Source organism: Natrix helvetica, assembly GCF_964273705.1.
Source record: "Natrix helvetica genome assembly, chromosome: 3".
NCBI classification, from domain to species: domain Eukaryota; kingdom Metazoa; phylum Chordata; class Lepidosauria; order Squamata; family Natricidae; genus Natrix; species Natrix helvetica.
Genome location: NC_138549.1, coordinates 37,291,018 through 37,310,866, shown reverse-complemented (window position 1 = coordinate 37,310,866; position 19,849 = coordinate 37,291,018). Strand labels below are relative to the sequence as shown.

The window sequence follows — 19,849 nt, the reverse complement described above, 5'->3', positions numbered from 1 at the left end:
TCACAGAAGGCCATTAATAAAATACTTCTATTTCTCTTTGATAGCTAATGAAGTTAGGGGTTCTTAAGAAAGTTATTCTCACATTAAAAATAGATTTTAATTATTTCATGAAAATTGATAATGTCTGTTAGTCACATTTTTAAATAATTGTTTGTTCACTTAGGAGGATGTAATTGAAAAAGCTAACGCTTTTTATTTGTTCTTGAAGTGAAAATAAAATTTTGAATGCTGCCTACATTTCTGCCCTTCAGTTCTTAAGGCTTTAAAGATGCAGATTAACAGTTACTAAGGATGATGTACTGACTGGACTGCTAAAAAAGGTTGTCTCAGGATAAGTGATTGCTCTGTGTTAATCACATCGTGTCTACAGCATATGTTGGCAGTTGGGGTGGGGGAGAGAACCAGAATAAGCCTATGAATTAGGGAAATTGATGAGTTGGTACAAATCAAGGTCACAGCAAAATTATCATTATCTAATTTATCAATTTGATGTATCTGAGAAGAAGTATAGATCAAATATTTAAGAAAGTTCCAAGAACAATAACCTTAATGCAGGGATTCTCAAAAGGCAGATCATGAAACTTCCAGATTTTGAGGAGGATAATTCAGCTTGGGAAGCTTATCCAGGTAAAGCAAGACTGCGAGGTCCTTGGTGCTTTCTGAGCTTGATGGTTTTCTTGCAGATATTTCATTACCAAACTAGATAACATCATCAGTGCACCAAGCTCAGAGATCACCAAGGAGCCCACAGTTCAACCCTGAGCTACAAAAATTCTCTTTTATCAAAACTGAGCTGCTGCCAGGTATTATTTCCTCCTGCTTGAACAAGTGTTTGTCAAGGCAGAGCAGAAGGACTATATGGGAGATTCTGCCTATGCCTTATCTGTCTGGTACAATTGTCCTATTTGCACCATCCTGCTTTCAAGAGCCAAGATGCACTTGCTTGCTTTTGGAATCATATTTGCAACCTTTTCTTCCACCAATTATAGATGTAAGGCTAGAAGGACATGCAGGATTGAACTTCTTGGCTATTCATTGCAGGAGAGGGAGAGACAGAAGAGCTTATGTTGATTGTGCCTACACCCAAGACTTAAACAAAAATTCAAAGATACCCAAATGCTTCTATCTAGTTTTTGGGCTGTTTACAGGTTGGTCGTTTCTGTACATAACTATTAACATTGAAATTTTATGTAATCTTTAGAACAGATTATGGTAGATTAACATAAAGCTTCCAACTGGAACAGAAAAAGCTAATTGAATAACACCAAAAAAATAAAACTCAAGCAAGTGAAAAGAAAGCTTTTCAGATTTTTTTTTTTTAGGATAGAAGAAACACACAATTAGAAATCTCCAGAAGTCTGGCTTTTTCCTGCTGATAAGCTTCCTATATTATGCTTGCCAGACCTTATTAAAAAGTCTTTATTAGCATTTTAATAACCTTCCTTGTCAATAATTCCCATTTCTCTGACTGAATGTAATCCTTGAAAGGCAAGAGTTTTCATTTATCGTCTGTCCATTTCAATTACAGATTACATCAGTCAATCAAAAAAGCAAAACATCTGTTCCTAGCCAAGTAAAACGTTCCCATTTCCTTGAAATGAATATTTAAAGTAATCTGATAGCTAAATAGAGATGTTTCATGTCCCTTGCACTCCAAATGTAATGATTTGGAAAATCAACAGATCAGTATTTTATTTGGAAAAACCCAAGAGTACTTCCATTATGCAAATAAAATCAGCAATTTTACCATTTTAACAAAGGTTAAGGATTCAACAAATTTATTCGGTTGTTCATTCATTGACAGGGCTTCTAGGCCTCTCTAATCAAACTATCTCAGAGGGAATTAGTTTCTCAAATCCTTACCTCAGCAGGTACCTTCTGAATAAAAAGCTTGCCCGATACTCAGTGTTTGTATATACGCATGCATACTAAAGTATAGGAAAAGCATTATTCAAATATGAAGCAGTGACGTGCAGTCAGGTGAGGCAAGTGAGGCACAGCCTCACCGCTCTCATCATGAAAAGAAAAAAAAATGTAAAAGAAAAAGCTGAGCTAATTGCTGCCTCACCGTGGATGACTCTGCTTAACTGTTTTAAAAAAGCCTCTAAAAAAGCGCCCTCTACTATGAGGCAGGAGAACTGCATGCCTCCTCTAGTCTGACTTTAGGCGTTTTATGATCACTCAAGCAGAGTTAAGCAAGGGTTAAAAGCCTAAAAATTCCTGACGTAGGTGAGGCACGCAGTTCTGCTGCCTCATAATAGAGGGTGCTTTTTTAGAGGCTTTTTTTAACAGTTAAGCAGAGTCATCCACGGAAGCCAGGCAAAGAGCCATGCTGTAGCACGCACACTTTCCCCCAGCCTCTTTCTTTTGGAAGGCTCGGATTGGCTCCCCTCCAGCTTCTCTGCCTCTCCTCTCACTCCAGCCTGCCAGCAGGAGGTGAGTGGGTGGGCTTTATTGCATTCCAGGCATTTCCCACCCAGACAGCAGGCTGCATTTGCAATGGTGGAGGTGTTTGGGGAAGGCAGCAGGGGAATGTGGGGGATGGCAGAGGCACTGCTTTTAAGCCCCTGGAAAAGATATCAAATCCAACATTTATGTGTGTATGTGTTTGTTTGAGAGTGAGTGAGAGAGGGAAGGGGGTAGGAGAGATAGTCCAATCCAACTTGTGTGTGTGTGTGTGTGTGTGTGTGTGTGTGTGTGTGTGTTTGAGAGAGGGGGAGGGAGGAAGGAGGGGAAGGGAGAAGAAAAAGAAAAAGAAAGAAGAACTTCTTTCGCAAAGGAGAAAAACAAATGCTGTCGTTTTAAATTGGAACTGAGCATGCCTGGCTTTGGAATTCTGGGAGTTGAAGTACACAAGTCTAAAAATATTTGAAACCTACCACTGTGTCAGTGCCTCACCAGCCATAAACCTCACCGCACGTCACTGATATGAAGTAATATTAATTGTACTCTAAATAGTACATTCACATTATTTGGCCTTGTTTTCTCAGGGGAATATCAACCTAGCCCATAATGCATCCTTAAAGCTACCGTATTTAAATAGAGCAGATTTTGGAGACTTGGTCAAAGACCATGCTAAAATCACATCAGGCAACCTTAACAGATATTTTCAATACTTCTCAATCAATCACTCACTCATTAATTGGTTCTTTCATTCTTTTTTTATTTGCCACAATCAAGAAACAATCTCTATGTAGGCCTGCTTGTTTAAAAGGCAATTTCTGATACAAAAATTGTAATGGTGTCTCCCTTCCTTCTGTAATGAATTGAACTGTAGGTAGAAGAAGGAAACAGGGAGACTACATCTCCAGACTAAAAAATAATAATAACTACACATTACATTGCAGCCATGTTTTAAGAAAGCGTTGCAATGCTAACACCAAGGTTCTTTCAAAGTGCCCTCATAAGCTTTATAGAATTAGTTCAGGTTCCTCAAAAACTAGGAAGTTTCATAACAAAACGCCATAGCATACTTGGGTCTTAAAGCATGGGTAAAGGACCTACTGCCCTGCAGGTAACTTTTAATTACAACTCCCAGTGATCAGTCTGCTAGAAATTTTACTTCAAGATCTACCAGGTCATAGGTTTCCTAATACTATTATAAAGCAGTTTTTGGTCATTTTTACCTAGTCTCAATGTTCCTGGAGAAGCCAATGGCATTCTAAAACAAGTGGATTATCTTGATATCTGCTAAATCAGAGCAAGTCATGGAACTGAACTAGATTGGTGGCTCTGGTCAAAGATCTTCATGGAGTTTCTGATGGGAAGTGTACTTTTATTGGTCCTATAAGATCTTTCAATGGCATTCAATACCATTTACCTAGCCATCTTGCTTGATCATCCAGAAGTGGGCATTATGGCATGATAATTACACTCCAACGAGAGTAGGAAGTGTTAATCTATATTATGGAGAGCTGGACCCCAAAGTTGTTGTTGCTCCAGTGTGCAGTCCAACAAGATTTGCAGCCCTTGCATATTTTATTTAACACATATACGGATTCCTTGGGAGAGATCATCTATTGGTCTGGAGTAAAATGTCATCAGTATGCTGATGATATTTAAGCATGCATTACCAGGATAAATTAGAAATACTGTGGAAAGCTTGACCCAAGCTGATTTGAGCAAAATCAACTCAGATATTATCCCTCCCCTTTCAAGTTGATCAAATCAGGTTTAACATTGAATGTTTTATGATTTCTGATGTGTACATTTGTGATCTCAATATTATCTGATGCTATTACTCTGTAGTTAACTACCCAGCATCTCCAGATTGGTTGAACTACAAAAACTGTCAATAAAATTAAAACAATCTGTATATTTTTCATTTTTAGTGCTTCTTACATCATTTCAGTGCACACACACTTCAAAAAATAAATCCATTTCGACTCTTCCATACTGCAACATGTTAGAAATATTTGAAAAGTAAAGTTCAAAATCACACCTTCTGCATATTTGCCACTATTGCAGTGTTTTTCAAACTTGGCAATTTGTAGATGTGTGGACCAACTCCCAAAATTCCCCTTCCAGCATGGGAATTCTGGGAATCGAAGTCCACACATCCTCAAGCTTCCAAGGTTAAGAAACATTGGTTGCTATTGTAAACAGTTTTTGTTTATGTTTCTATTTCTTCATTCTACTTTCATTTACGGAAGCTGCCTTGGAAATTTCTTCAAAAAACATAAATAGCAGCAACTACCAACCTCTTTAGTGGGACAGATGTGGAGTGGACAAATTCTCTGGGGTTCTTCTTTGGATGCTATTTCAAGATCAGAAGCCTGTTGTAGGTATGTTAATGCTGTTAGAATCTCATCTTCCAACATCACAAGCTCCTGATTGGCAATTGGCCACTTTGCATTGGCTAAGGCTTCGAGTAAAGATTCTTTACGTTCCACGTAGGAAACTGGCTGATCCTGTTCAAATCTAGTAACAAAGGTTATATATTGTTATTTATATGATTTATGCTACCAGCATTCCAAAATCAATTATATATATTAACTGTATCAAGTGTGTTTATTTCCTAGAGGAGAGTATCAGTTAATTAAAAGATTCCTATTGTTTCCATGCTCACCTTTTCTTGCATTTGCTCCAGATAACTTGGAACATTCTAGGGCTCCATCATTATGCTTCCTTTCCAACCCAAAATTGGGAAGAAATCACCATGGCATAAATCATGCTGCCCCCCCCCCCCAAAATGCTGTCATTATTCATTTGGAATGGGAGCAGAATAACAGAGTTGGAAGGGACCTTGGAGATCTTCTAGTCCAGTGATGGTGAACCTATTACACGCGTGCCACAAGTGGCACGCGGAGCCATTTGTCAGGGCACGCAAGACGCTGCCCTGTCAGCTGGCCGGCGCGCATGCGCGCGCTGGCTAGCTGAGTTCACCTTTTTAAAAGCCATTTTTCGCCTTCCCCAGGCTCCAGTGGCTTTATAGGACCTGGGGAGGGCAAAAAGAGCCTCCCCCGCCCCCCCGGAGGCCCTCCGGAGGCTTCAGGGACCATCCAGAGGCTTCCCTGAAGCCTTCGGAGCGCTTAAAACCACCCTCCAAGCAAACCGGAAGTGACTTCGGGGCTTCGGGGACCGTCCGGAGGCTTCCCTGACGCCTTCGGAGCGCTTAAAACCACCCTCCGAGCAAACCGGAAGTGACTTCTGGGTTGCTCGGAGGGTCGTTTTAAGCGTTCCGAAGGCTTCAGGGACCGTCCGGAGGCTAGTAGAATCTAGTCCAACCTCCTGCTCAGTCAGGAAACCCTATACCAGGGCTGTCAAACGCCCAGTTTAGTGAAGGGGGGGGGGAGTTCCGATACATCACGTGACACCACCATGATAACATGAGTTTGACATCCCTGCCCTATACAATTTCAGACAAATGGTTGTCCAATCTCTTCTTAAAAGCTTCCAGTATTGGAGCACCCACCTTCTGGAGGCAAGTCATTCCACTGATTAATTGTCCTAACTGTCAGGAAATTTCTCCTTAGTTTTAGGTTGCTTCTCTTCTTGATTAGTTCCCATCCATTGCTTCTTGTCCTGCTTTCAGGTACTTAATAGTTTGACTCCCTCTTCTTTATGGCAAGATATTAAGATATTGGAACATTGCTAGCATGTCACTCCTAATCCTTCTTTTCATTAAACTAGACATACCCAATTCCAGCAATTGTTCTTTATATGTTTTAGCCTCCAGTCCCCTAATCATCTTTGTTGCTCTTTTCTGTGCTCTTTCTAGAGTCTCAACGTCTTTTTTACATCCTGGTGATCAAAACTGGATGCAGTATTCCAAGTATGGTTTTACCAAGGCATCATAGAGTGGTATTAACACTTTATATAATCTTGATTCTAGCATGCTATTCTGCTCATATAGCTCCTCCATGTAAGAACAACAATTGATGGCCTTTCCTGATTCAAGTGAGATCATCAACAATGTAAGAACCTGCACCAACTGCCAAACACCATATGTGTGGCAGAGTGGTAATTGTAATGCTCAAGCTCTCCAGCCAATCGTTTTCTTTTCTTACTCTTTTTCGAGGACTGCTGACCTAATAATCACTAGATGAGAACCTAAGAATTCATCTCTGTTATGGCTACTTAGATTTGTGCAGCCGTAATGCAGCTACTGCCTAAGTATTTTTGAGTTCAAGAAAGGATTTTTGGTGTGTGAAACACATATAATGTGGACCTCTCAAGTGCATTACTGTATTTTCTCCAAAATGATTACTGACTTATTGACCAGTTGACTTATCAACCACAGGTGGCAATGAAAAGTTACAATGTGAGTTCCATCTATAAGTTCTCCAAATTTATGCAGCTGAGTGTAGCCCCTAGACATGTCTTTACAAATTGGAATCTGAGAAATCACTTTCATGATTCTGTTGTTACACCAGATACACAGCTCTGATCAGTCAAAAGAATAGAAATAAAAAAAATGTCAAAGCTGTATCTGCATCAGGTTACATGTACGCTGGACCTGCCCTGAGAAGAAGAACTGATGAGGAGACACTGAAGACAGAATTCCCTAATGAGTAATGGAAACGTAAGAGTCCTATTCTTCCAGGGCTGCTCAACTTCAGGGCTTCACAGCCTCCACTTATATTAGCCTTTAAAAAGACAGAAAGGGAAATGACTATGGATACTGAGGTTCTAGTCTTCTCATAGTCAAGACAGGCCTGCACAGCAGGTGCCAGATTCGGGGACCAACGGAAGAGACAGACCTTCCTGAACAATTTCAGTCTATCTCATTGTGATGAAGAAAAAACACCAACCTCTTTGTAAGTAAACTATATGCAGACTCAGGACTAAGCTGAGCTAAGCAAAGCTAAAGACTGCTCTGTTGAAAGGGCAGGTGGGGGGTGTTACATATAAAGATAGTGTGAGACAGCAGATAGCAAAGGACAACAAGAAGTTTGCAGAGAAAGCAGCTGTTGGTATTGCCCTTCTCAAGGTTGGTATGAACAGACACCCCACCCCCCTCTACCATTTCATTTTGAGAAACTACTTTTGAGTTCTTGGTTTAGACTGTGATGTTTCAAATAGTCCAAAGGCCATTAAAAACAATGTGGACTTCTGCGGACCCACTCTGGCCTCACTATTTATTTGCATTGACATGTATGGGCATGTCCTCAAGAACTAGGGGCTTGTGATCATTGTCCCTACATATTAAAAAAGGGAGAGAGGATGATCCTGCTAATTATAAACTAATCAACCTCCTCAAGGCAGTCAGCAAATTCTGTGGAAGACGCCTGTAATGGAAATTCCCAGGCTGGCTGAAACAAGAAAACATAATTGTAGAGAAGCAAGCTGGGCTTTAGGGAAAGCTGATCCACCACTGATAAATGCCTAGTACTCCATGAGTTCATTGAAACATATTTTTCCTGCAACACAATCTCCCTTTATACCCTTTTCATAGACTTCAAGGCATTATTTGATTCCATATCCTCAGCTAAACTGTAGAAAAACTGGAGGCTGCCTTAAATAACTAAAATCTACTTTAAAACATAAGATGTTTGAAGGGACCTCACTCAAGAATTAAATAATAGCTAACCATCCATGGACTCTCACTAGTGCCATTAAAACTGAGAAAGGCATCAAAGAAGGATGCATACTGGCCACTCTTTTTCAAATTCTATGTTAACTCCAGATGGACCATCTCCACAACTCAAACATTCACTCTCCAAACCTTACTGAATCCTATACCATGCAGCTGATGCAGCAACACTTTGAATAAAAATCTATTGGCCTTAAAAGAGGATGGAAAACAGACACACAGTACTGCAGAGATGACCAGGTAGAACTCAATCATGAAAAAAATTAAAGTTATGCATTAAGGCCCAAGGCCACTCCTACATCAGAGCTGACTTTGAGATTCAAAATATCTGAAGGGTACCAAATGCATTTTCTTGTTTTGTCCTGAATAGAAATCTGTTGATTCACTGCAAGTTGTCATACAGAACTACAGCAACTAGAATGACATAAGCAACCAGTGAGGTTCCATTTGATCCCACTAACTTGCTATCATTGGATAGTTTTCAGTATGAGAATTCATTGTGTGAGCACAGAGTGACAAGCTCCTACTTTTTACTTTACATTGTAATTAATGGCACTTAAGGTTAATTAAGTATCTATTATGAACCTATTATGTTTTCAAGGCAGGTTGAATGCACTTCTATTGAGATGAGTTAGGAAAAAAAGCTTTTTTCCCAGTTCTGGAGAAGCATTAAGTGATGGTTTCCATACATGAAAACAACAATAATTCATAAACCATCAGAGACAGAATTTTCATATAATTTTCATCCCCCAATCCGATATGAATGTGGGAAGTGCTGAAGATATACAAATGTTCTTAATACCTAGGTGTGTTCTAAATAAGGTAACTGTTAGCAACATTCACCCCATTAACACTTTTGACTATTAACATCTGGTAAAGGAAACAGAATGTGGTATCTTACTTCTCTTTTTCCTTCTGCGGTAATGCTTTCCAAACAATTTGGTCAAGGCGCCTATAAAGTAAATGAGACAATCTTTCAGAGTGCAACCCACTTGTTCCAAGGCAATGAATAAACTAAAAGAATGAGCTCATGAATACTCTTTGTGCCTGGCAATGGCTTTCCATTGACTGAGGTCTTCCATCACCCAACAGTTTAACAGGAGGTGTCAAGCAGAGGTGGTATTCAGCAGGTTCTGACCAGTTCTGGAGAACTGGTAGTGAAAGTTTGACTGGTTGGAGAACCAGTAAATACCACCTCTGACTGGCCCTGCCCCCATCTATTCTCTGCCTCCCAAGTCCCAGCTGATTGGGGGGAAATGGAGGTTTTGCTGTAACCTTCCCCTGCCATGCCCACCAAGCCATGCCCACCAAGTCATGCCCACCAAGCCACACCCACAGATCTGGTAGTAAAAAAAATGAATCCCACCCCATATATATATGTGTTGTATTTGTACTGATAAATAAATAAAGGGAGACTAGTATAGATCTATTTCGAGCTAATTAGCTCTCATCAGCTAGCCATACCCTTACTGGGATTCGAACCTGGGCTGTATTATATCTTAGGCAGAAGTCTTAGCCACTAAGCCACAGGATCGCCTCCTTATCAGTTGTATATACATACAATTATTATGATTATTAAGCATTCATTGAGTGTAGCTATTATTACATCCTTTTTATGTGAAGTATACTAAATTTAAAGTAAAGTAATTTATATTATGGCATTTCATTACATCATCCTGAAATCATCCAATGGTAATACATCTTTATATTCTATTCTATATAGAATTGTTTATCTTTTGTAACAAAGCTTTTCAACATCATCTCTATAGTCCTCACTTACAGTTTATATAAAATTTCATATTAGCAATCTAGCATATATAAATGCATTATTATCATTGTTAATCATTTATTTGACTATAACTATTATTACTTTGTCTTATACATAATACTCAAAATTTAACTGTTTAACTTAATTTTTATTTGTGACATTTCATTTCATCATCCTGTATCCTTCCAGTAGTAGTTCAGTCCAATATCTCTTGCCATTTGTAAAATTTGAATTCTAATTGTTTTCTTAATAAGTCTTATGTGGACTTATATTGGCAACTTGTTGCTCATTGCATATCTTGTAAAGACTCGAAACCCTCCATCTGTTCCTTCCATCAGCTTGTCTTTAGTTATCACTGGTGCTTCAGCCAAAATTACTCTCATTATTTCTGCCAGATTTTCTCCCTTTTCTTCTTCCATGTTTTGAAGTCTGAGATAGAATTCCAGTTTGTCAACCTCTCCTTTCAATATTCCACACGTATCATTTCCCTCCGCTCTCAATTTGCTGTCAATGTCAACAATTTTCTTATCACTTTGTTCATATTTTTCTGCAATTTTTAAGTATCCTCAAATTTCATCATCATTTTGTAAGTATTCTCAACTCTTCCCTCCATTCTTTCTGTTCTTTGTTCTATAATCTCAAGTCTCTTTTCAATGTTCTCTGTACTTATTAGTACTTTTTGAATTTCAAGCATAATTATTTGCAATGTTAATTCCTTTTCTTCTTCATGTTGCACCATTTTTCCATGTTGTAAGCACTGCCACTAAAACATCCAAGGCTTATTGCTAGGTTTCAAACAAATTCACTGTAATCTTTCAAGTCAAGGCTTTCTTTACTCCAGTCCAGCTACTGATAGTACTCCAAAATAGCACCTGTATAAACAAATCATGCTCTTCCCACCGTCCCTTTCAATAAACAAAATCAAGGACTTTATATCAAATGTTCAAAGAAAGTAGTGTTTTCATGCCTCCAGCCTCTAGGTGGCAGTGTTACTTCTTTTTCCTCTGCTTTTACCCCTCTCTTTGTTCCGGACTTGAGAAAAAAAATGTTAAAAGGTAAAATCCAACTGAGTTTTGAAAAGAAAGAGATTCTTTATCCACAGATACAATAAAATGAGGAAAAATAGAAGAAGAAGGAAAAAAGAGACCAGTCCAATTTAAAAAGTAAGAGGCATTTGTAAGAATTCCATCCATTTTAAAAAAAACGAAGTTAAAGAAAGATAGATAACACACTAATTTTAATACAGGCTTAATCCACTGCTTACTTTCTTCTGTCTTCAATTTTAATTTTACTCTAAGTCTTTTTGGGTGTTCTCTTCTCTAATAGTAAAATTTATCTCACCATTTCGACACACTCTCTCTCCTGCTTTCTTTCCGTTCAGGAGCTGTTCCAACCTTGTGCAGCCTCAATGGCTGCTTCTCTTGTAGCCGGAAAAAAGAGGTTCTCCTGGATCGATCAAGGGCTTTGCGATGCCCCTGAGATCAGCAGGACATGCCCTTCTCTATCACCATCTCTACGGGATGGTTTAGGTCCAAAAGGACCGTCCAGCAGCAGAGATATTGACAGCAATCCTGGCGCTCCAAGATTGCATGTCATGTCATAGCGACATCAAGCCCCGCCTCCAGAAATCACAAAACTCTTTTGGTTTTGCTAAACAGCTCACAAAGCTGCCTCTCTCAAAAATATTTTGCTTAAAGAAAATCCCACTAGATTCATAATAGTACGACACAGCTACAACAAATATTAAGTCGATATCAAGATATCTGTCAGAAATGAAGACATTAGATGTAGGTACTTCCTCTTTCTGGGTGTGGGAATCGTCCTGATCAATCAATATTTACAAACAACAACAACCTGCATCCAGTCAAAAGATTCTGATCAGTGTAGAACAGAACATTAGCATAAACTGTCTTCAATAATAATCATTCACGCATAAAAGCCCATCAATCTTGAGTTCTCACGCCCGAAAAATATCCAGTAGGTTAAATCCTATAATCAGACTTGCCTTTCATATATTTTTATTGCTTCTTGCACCTTCTTTCTGTAGACATCAAGATCTACTGCTTGAGGATTAAGCAGGGTGACACATTTCTTATCACTGCTCACATGGGCGAAAGGGAATATCTGTAGCGGAATACAACAAAATATTTATTCCTATATCTAATGACCTTGGAATCTAATCTCCCTGCTTTCCCATGTAATCTAACATTTATTAGACTCTTACGGATATTACGCACTCCTGTTTAACAAAATCCCTAGTACAGTTTAAAAGGACATTAAAAGCCTGACAACAACTAAAAGTAATTCATAATAATAACTAATAAAACTGACCAAGCACCATAAAGGAAAAGATTCATTTTATTTAACAAAAAAAAAAAAGGCAACACACATTTGCCTGGTATTCACATAGCAACTAAATGAGCATCAGGTAAGTTGATGTAAGCAGTAGCCGATTTGGAGTAACAATAAAATATAAATTACTATCTCAAATTATGGAGCACTTTAAGAATATTGCCCCCCACCCCCAAAAAAGAATGTAATAGAACTGTTGCAAATCTCATAACAGCATTTACTCGTTTTATTGCTAGCTTAAATTGAGACAGTGTGTGGTTGCTATTATTGCTATTTAAAGCTCTCAGAGATCATTACACATTTAATGAACCATATTCTAGTGAGCTTATTACATGCAAAGGCAGAATGCCATTTGTGCCCACCATTTTTAACATTCAGTGCTGTACACTGTTACCCACATAAAGCAGGCACCAACCTTTCCCTGTTGCATTCTTCTGAAACACAACTTCACCAATTACCTTCTTACTCTGTGGTGGCACAGTGGTTAGAATGCAGCACTGCAGGCTAATTCTGCCAACTGCCAGCAGTTCAATCCTGACTGGCTCAAGGTTGATTTAGCCTTCCATTCTTCTGGGGTTGATAAAATGAGGACCCAGATTGTTGGGGGCAATATGCTGATCTGTAAACCACTTGAAACAGTATATAAGTCTAAGTGCTATTGCTATTGCTATTGCTACTCTTGTCAATAAGCCACTGTATTACCATCTTCATTGGAACGGCATACCATTAATCTGGAGAAACCAAAAAGGTGGTCCAAAACATAATAACCTCACAACATAGGCAACATTTATAAGAAAATATTCCTAGATTCTCTTACGTGTGCTACATTCCGCCACAATTCAAATGAAAGAATAGACAGGGCAGATCTGTTTGCAGTCTGTGACTAGAATAGTAGAGAATGTAATGTTTTAAAAGCAACACAAAAAAAGCACAAAGACTTACATCATCAAATACTTTGGAAACGACATGTTTATCTAAAATTGGAACATAAGTTGTTGTACGAGAAACTGCTGTTGGGGATAAGGCATCCATTATGGTAAGTCTCTTAGCAACCAAACCGTGAGTCTTTAGCCATTCAGCTGAAGGGATATCCAAAGAGCTTTTTAAAAGAGAGAATGAAAGAAATACATCGTGACCAACCCAATAATGATGGTTTATTCTCAAAGAAGGAACCTCTTCTTTTTTAATTGCATATATACTTACTCGTCCTTTATCTTTTGTTCAACCTTTGGGCTCTTCTGTTCTGTAGGGGAAATTTTAAAAAATGTTTTATAGTGTCAATGTTGTTTACTTGGGTGATCAAACATTCGAGTTCAACAGAATAAAATCTGGGCTAGGAGATGAAATAAGTTCAATAGGTGAGAAAGCTACAGTGTGTGAAAGCAGTACTACCATTTAGGCATCTACACCAACCATGTTCAGGGGAACAAACTAGGAGAAACTAAGATGCATTTCAGGTTAAAGGAAGTAAGTCAACTATTGGAGTGTGCAGAGGTATCACACAATAAAACATCAACATTGAAACAGAATAAAAATAGGATTAAAATATGACATTGTCCTGGCTTAAAACAGATTCAAATATTCATTCAATGGTGCCCTTGATCAGCCATCTCTCATCTTAAATCTCTCATAGCAATGTTTCCAGGATAAAATGAATGGAAACGAGCATGCTCAGTTCTCAATGGAAGAAAGATTGAATAAAAATGCAGTCTATTAAAAAAAAATCCATCCAGCAATAAGCACCAAATGTTATTTGTTATCCAATAAGGTCAGCCTATCTCGATGAAGCAAATAGTTCCCCCCAAATCATAGGGAAATGAGCACAGGAGGGACACAATATGCATGGAAGGTTAACTGTTAAAGCTGTTGATGCAGAGTGGATAGGTGGACAGGAGAGAAAGCTCATCTGGAAAACTTACCTTTTCTTCCATCTTGACTTTGTTCAGAAGGCTTGGCTGCATAGCGTTGAGTTCTAAGCATGCTACTCTTTGTTGGCTCTACAAAAGACATTAACGCATATGCATAAATAAGGAAAGGAGTCTCACAATGACCAATAATTAATATTTTTAGGCAATCATTTTTCCCCAGTCAAATGTTTTTCTATCACTTATTCTGTACTTTTCAACTATTTTAGCTATTGGTAAATATTAACGTTCAGTAAAGAACCCAGTTAACGAGAAAATGATTGTGGAATTGGAATAGCTCTCAGTTCCTCAACAGTTCCTCAATTTGTACTTTAAATTCCAAGTTAAGAGATAATTCCTCTTTTTTTTTAACCAAGGACAATAGATGTTAAGACACAAGTCCTAAAATGCTTCTAAATAGATGACACTTGCCATTATCTGCCACAGAACACAACAATATGTGACTATTCATTTTTTTCTTTCTTGAGAAGTTGTAGGGAGAGTTGTGTGCATGCACAAGAAATGTATAAAGAAGCATCAGAAAAAACCATAGAAAAATGTTTACAAGTGGGACTCTTTCCATCTGCAAACACTTTCTCTTCTAGACTTCATACTACAAAGTAAGAAAGACCTATCTAAAACTACTTGGCCACAAACAGTAGCTCTGATATTAAATCACTTACACAAAGGTCATTTTTCAGATCCCTGATTTGTCTGGTTAATATTGATTGCATGAGTCTGGGAATCTTAAGGACTGTTACAATGTAGGACAAAATCTATGCTCAAAATCTCAAAAGGCGAGACATGTTTTAACTGAATAATCCCTGTAATTTCCTTTACCTGCATATAAAACTCTCTTCTTTGTGGTTGGACTCTCAGAGAATGCCATATCGGGTTCTGATGAAGCAGATGCAGGTTCTTCAAAGGCAGAAAAGGGCCTAGCTCGAGGTGAGGGTTTCAGTCCCTCAACTTGTATGGTTACTGGGATTGTAGCAAAAGTCTGCCTGGGTTGTCTGTTTAAGAAACAGACAAGTCACTGCCTAGGCCACAGTGCACACATACATATATTTGGGTGAAAGTACTCTCAGAAAAGTGAACTGCAATCAAACAGATCAAGATTTTGTTGAATACAACATCCCCATCCACCGTATTGTTTCTTTCATAGCACAGAATATTGGGGTCTCTTCTGCTACTGCTATGTACCATATTTTTCGGAATATAAGATGCACCTTTTTCCCTCAAAAAAGAGGGTGAAACTCTGGGTGTGTCTTATACACTGAATACAGCATGTTTGGCCTCCCAAAACCCCGCCCCCTTTGCAAAAATGGCTGTGCATAGCCTTTAAGAGGCTTCCAGAGTCCTCCTAGGGCTGGGGAGGGCAGAAATGAGCAAAAAACGGGCTGTTTTTTGCTCGATTTTGCCCCCAGTCCCTAGGAGCATTCTACAAGCCTCCTAAAGGCTATGTATGCCTTTTTGACAAAAAATGGGCTCATTTTCATGGAAAAATAGGCTGTTTTTGGATGTCTGCAGAGTGCAAAAACTTTTCTTTTAATTTGCCTCTTCAAAATCTTGGTGCATCTTATACTCCACTGCATCTTATACTCCAAAATATGGTATATAAAAGGATTTAGAGTTGGAATAACCCAAAATTCTTCCTGTTTGGACTGTCTGTGCTATTTATTCCCAATAATGCCTTCAGTGCTCTCGAAAGTTCTATGCCTTCTGAAATAAACAGATATAGAAATATTGCTAATATTGATTGCTGGAATTAAGTCTTCTCTGCCTTTAGTACTTCTTGCCTGTTGTTCATGTCTCCCTCACCCAGTTTTGTCTCCCTTTTGTCCCATTTGGCCAGTTAACTATTTTGATATTTGTTGATGTTTAAAAAATAAGCTTCAACCTATATTTTTGCTAGCTGAACTTATATGTGTGTTCTGATTGGGTTATAGGATTAATGGGGAGTGTGCTTGATGTAAATGGAAATCTGGAAATTGTCCAAAGTCATTTTCCAACCAAAGACTATGGACCATAACTGAATATTGAGCACTGAGATGAGTCCAGTTATTTAAAAATAATTATCCCAATTTAGGCCCTTGGTCAAATATATGGCTGAACCAGCTTTTAGAGCCCACTAATTATGGATACTCATTAAAACTTAGAATGTCCTAATTGAGGCACATTTTTGACCTTTTATAAAGCGAGTAACCTTTTTTAATTATTACACTGGAACCAGAACATTTCATACAGATGGGAAGGAGTACAACATCTGGAACACAAAGATGGAGGCACTGGTTGAAAAATAGGACCTCTCTGACATTTTAGAGATGCTATGTCCAGAAAAAGCCCAAACCAGGGTAACTTAGAGGAAAGACAACATAGTACTTAAATTTAAAATAATCCTGAAGTTGAGCATGACATATGGTAGAGTCAACATTGTACTTTAGGAAAGGAAATCTAAGTTACAATAGATTTGGGCACTCTATGAAATGAACAGTAATACTTTAATGTTTAAAAAAATTATAACTCTTGAACTATCAGGGATTAGACGTTTAGTGGATATTACCCTGTTTCCCTGAAAATAAGACCTCCCAGATAACAAGCTCAATTGGGCTTTTGAGCACATGCACTAAAATAAGCCCTCCCTGAAAATAATGCAACACAGCAGCAGCCATGAGGTGACCACAATCACCTCCTCCTGCACCTCAAAAATAATAAGAACTCCCCAAAAGTAAGGCCAAGTGTTTATTTCAGGGGAAGAAAATAAGACCCTGTCTTATTTTTGGGGAAACAGAGTAGTATCATTCCATTAAAAAGATATTGAAGTGAAACAGCATGAACTTTTCTGATGCTATAATCAACAAATTGTTATCAAGATTGTTATCAGAAAATTGTAAATATATTGTTGATACATTTTGTATGCTGATACATTGTAGATTAATCCAAATTCATGGTAAAGTTTCTTTTTAGAATGTTTGGCAATTAGAGGTATACCAGCATGCCTTAGTGTCATAGTTGAAGGCATTTCTCAAAACAAAATAAAAAAGGAAATGTTACTCATACATTATTGTAATGGTAAAGAATATATTAAAGGGATAGAGACTTTAAAGAACTAAAATTCACATAATGGAAAGAAATAGCGAGATCAAATATCCTAAAAGAAAAACCTGTATAGGAACTGTAAAAAAAAAGCTATAGACAAAGAATGTATGTTAACAAATACTTGCTTATTTGAAATTGAACTTGATTATAGTTTGAAAAGAAAAACTGATTTCTGCCTGTGAATAATACATGTTCAATATACCTGCAACACGTGTACATTTAAAAGCCTTGATTAATGTCACCAAGAAAAAGTTAATTTTGCTAATGGAATTTTGGTGAATGTGAAAAAAGTAGTAAACTGAAATGCCTAATAAATTATAATGACAAAAGGTGTATAATATTCCAGAAAGCACATACATACCTGAATAGGATGCAGATTACATAAGTCTTATGCTATGCAGTGTAAATGTGATATTGTCCTTAAAAATGCACATGATGTAAAGAAAATACAGTGAGAAATGTATGCAGCCTAGAGCAACCAGAGGAGTAGCAGGATGTATGCCTAATATTCCTGAGCACAATATGGTTGCAGAAACAAAGAATCAAAGCCCGCTAACCACGATAAGACACCTTTTGCTTGGTTACCCAATGATTTCTGCAGAGAAACACTTAACACAGTTACTTATCTGCATCCAAAAAGTGCAGGTAAAACCCATATGAATTATAGAAGGGGAACAAACCAAACGTGTCAGGCCTAAAGATATTTGGATGTAAACCTTATGCATATATCCCTAGAGTGGGGGGAGGGGGGAGGAGTAAATTATAAAAGCCAATTAGAAATAATGCTGGGATATCAAAGGCTACAGGATTTTAGACTTTTAAAACTGGAAAAGCAAATCCAGGCAGCATTACTTATTTTAACGAAGGAAAATCCCAGATAAACTACAATATCTATATGTAATATCTACACAGACACACCAACCTGATTTTACCAGTAACATCTGAATCTACCTAGAAAGTACACAAGAGAAAACAGCTAGTGATAACATGGCACACTCAGAAGCGGTTACTGAAAGTAAGTGAGAAGAATCTGAAATAGTATCGGATTCAAAAGGGGCTACTGGCAAACAATCTGAAACAGACTCAGCATTAGAATTAAGGGGTTCTCACAGATTTATTAAAGGGATTGAGAGAATGTGTTGCATTGATAGAGCAAAGGATGTGCCTGAAGCCAATGGAGAAATATACAGGAACTATCAACAGTTTAATCATTTTTTTTCCCATAAAAAATGGGAATCTTGCACAAAAATGCACAGAAACATGGATTCTTACAAAAGAAAGGGCAAGAGAAACATAGGCTGGAAGGGGAAGCGGTGCCAAAATCAGCTATGCCACTAATAAAAATGTTTAATGCTGTAGTACTAGGTTACTAGCAAAGGCCTAAACCTATAAATATGGAAAAATTACAATGAAGTTTTTGCATCAGTAGTTAAACATGCAAGCCTCAGAATTCTATTTAATCACATTTATAAAACTGCAGGTGGAGCACTTAGGTATTAATACAGTTATTCGACATGGGTCAACCAAGTTTTGAAGATCCAGGGAAAGAAAAATTGGTACGTGAACTAAAAACTCAATATATGGACTAAAGCAAGCAGCCCCCAGATGACACATCCCATGCCTGGGCCTTGAACTGAAAAAAGCTGATCAACATTTATATACAAGAGGTAAAAATAGAAGGCACGTGTAGTTCTCTGTTACGCTGAGAATCCAGCTGCATTTGCAGAGGAGGAAAAAGACAGCTTGGAGATAGCAAACAATTTAAATAAAAAAGTGGTAATAAAACATCTTGGAAATATTACCACTCTCTGAAAATTGAAATAAAAAAGATAAACAAGACAAACAGTAGAGCAATAAACAATAAATACTACTCCCAAAGAAGTGTCTAGGTCACTGGGAGACCAATGAGTCAAATGCATCCCTGATTGCTTGGTATCTAGACAGAGAAGTAAACCAAAGCAAGTTACCAAATAATGAGCAGAATAGGACAGCTGGTGGGGGGGGGGGACCACCAGACATCACAAGTGTGAGTTACAATACAATAGTAGAGTTGGAAGGGACCTTAGAGGTCTTCTAGTCCAACCCCCTGCTTAGGAAGGAAACCCTATACCGTTTCAGACAAATGGCTATCCAACATCTCCTTAAAGACTTCCAGTGTTGGGGCATTCACAACTTCTGGAAGGCAAGCTGTTCCACTGATTAACTGTTCTAAGTGTCAGGAAATTTCTCCTCAGTTCTAAGTTGCTTCTCTCCTTGATTAGTTTCCACCCATTGCTCTTTGTTCTACCCACAGGTGCCTTGGAGAATAGTTTGACTCCCTCTTCTTTGTGGCAACCCCTGAGATATTGGAACACTGCTATCATGTCTCCCCTAGTCCTTCTTTCTCTTAAGCTAGACATACCCAGTTCCTGCAACCGTTCTTCATATGTTTTAGTCTCCAGTCCCCTAATCATCTTTGTTGCTCTTCTCTGCACTCTCTCCAGAGTCTCCACATCTTTTTTCCATCGTGGCGACCAGAACTGAATGCAGTATTCCAAGTGTGGCCTTACCAAGGCATTATAAAGTGGTATTAACACTTCACGTGATCTTGATTCTATCCCTCTGTTGATGCAGCCTAGTCCTCGAGTTGGCTGAGGAATGAGTTGAAGCTCACATGTCTTAAAGTTGCCAACTTGGAAAAACACTGAGAGC

The 19,849-nt window shown here is 38.2% G+C and overlaps 1 protein-coding gene across 2 annotated transcripts in view; it reads right to left on the bottom strand.

The window, feature by feature from the left end:
• The window catches only part of VWA3B (von Willebrand factor A domain containing 3B), a 101,374-nt gene that overhangs the window by 20,402 nt on the left and 61,123 nt on the right, over positions 1–19,849 (bottom strand). For both annotated transcript variants that reach the window (XM_081946770.1, XM_081946771.1), the window contains exons 17-23: positions 14,900–15,072; positions 14,075–14,152; positions 13,359–13,398; positions 13,098–13,254; positions 11,809–11,927; positions 8,937–8,987; positions 4,701–4,920 (exon numbers count right to left, since the gene is read on the bottom strand). In XM_081946770.1, coding sequence (XP_081802896.1) covers positions 4,701–4,920; positions 8,937–8,987; positions 11,809–11,927; positions 13,098–13,254; positions 13,359–13,398; positions 14,075–14,152; positions 14,900–15,072 — 838 coding nt within the window. The remainder of the gene's footprint in view (positions 1–4,700; positions 4,921–8,936; positions 8,988–11,808; positions 11,928–13,097; positions 13,255–13,358; positions 13,399–14,074; positions 14,153–14,899; positions 15,073–19,849) is intronic.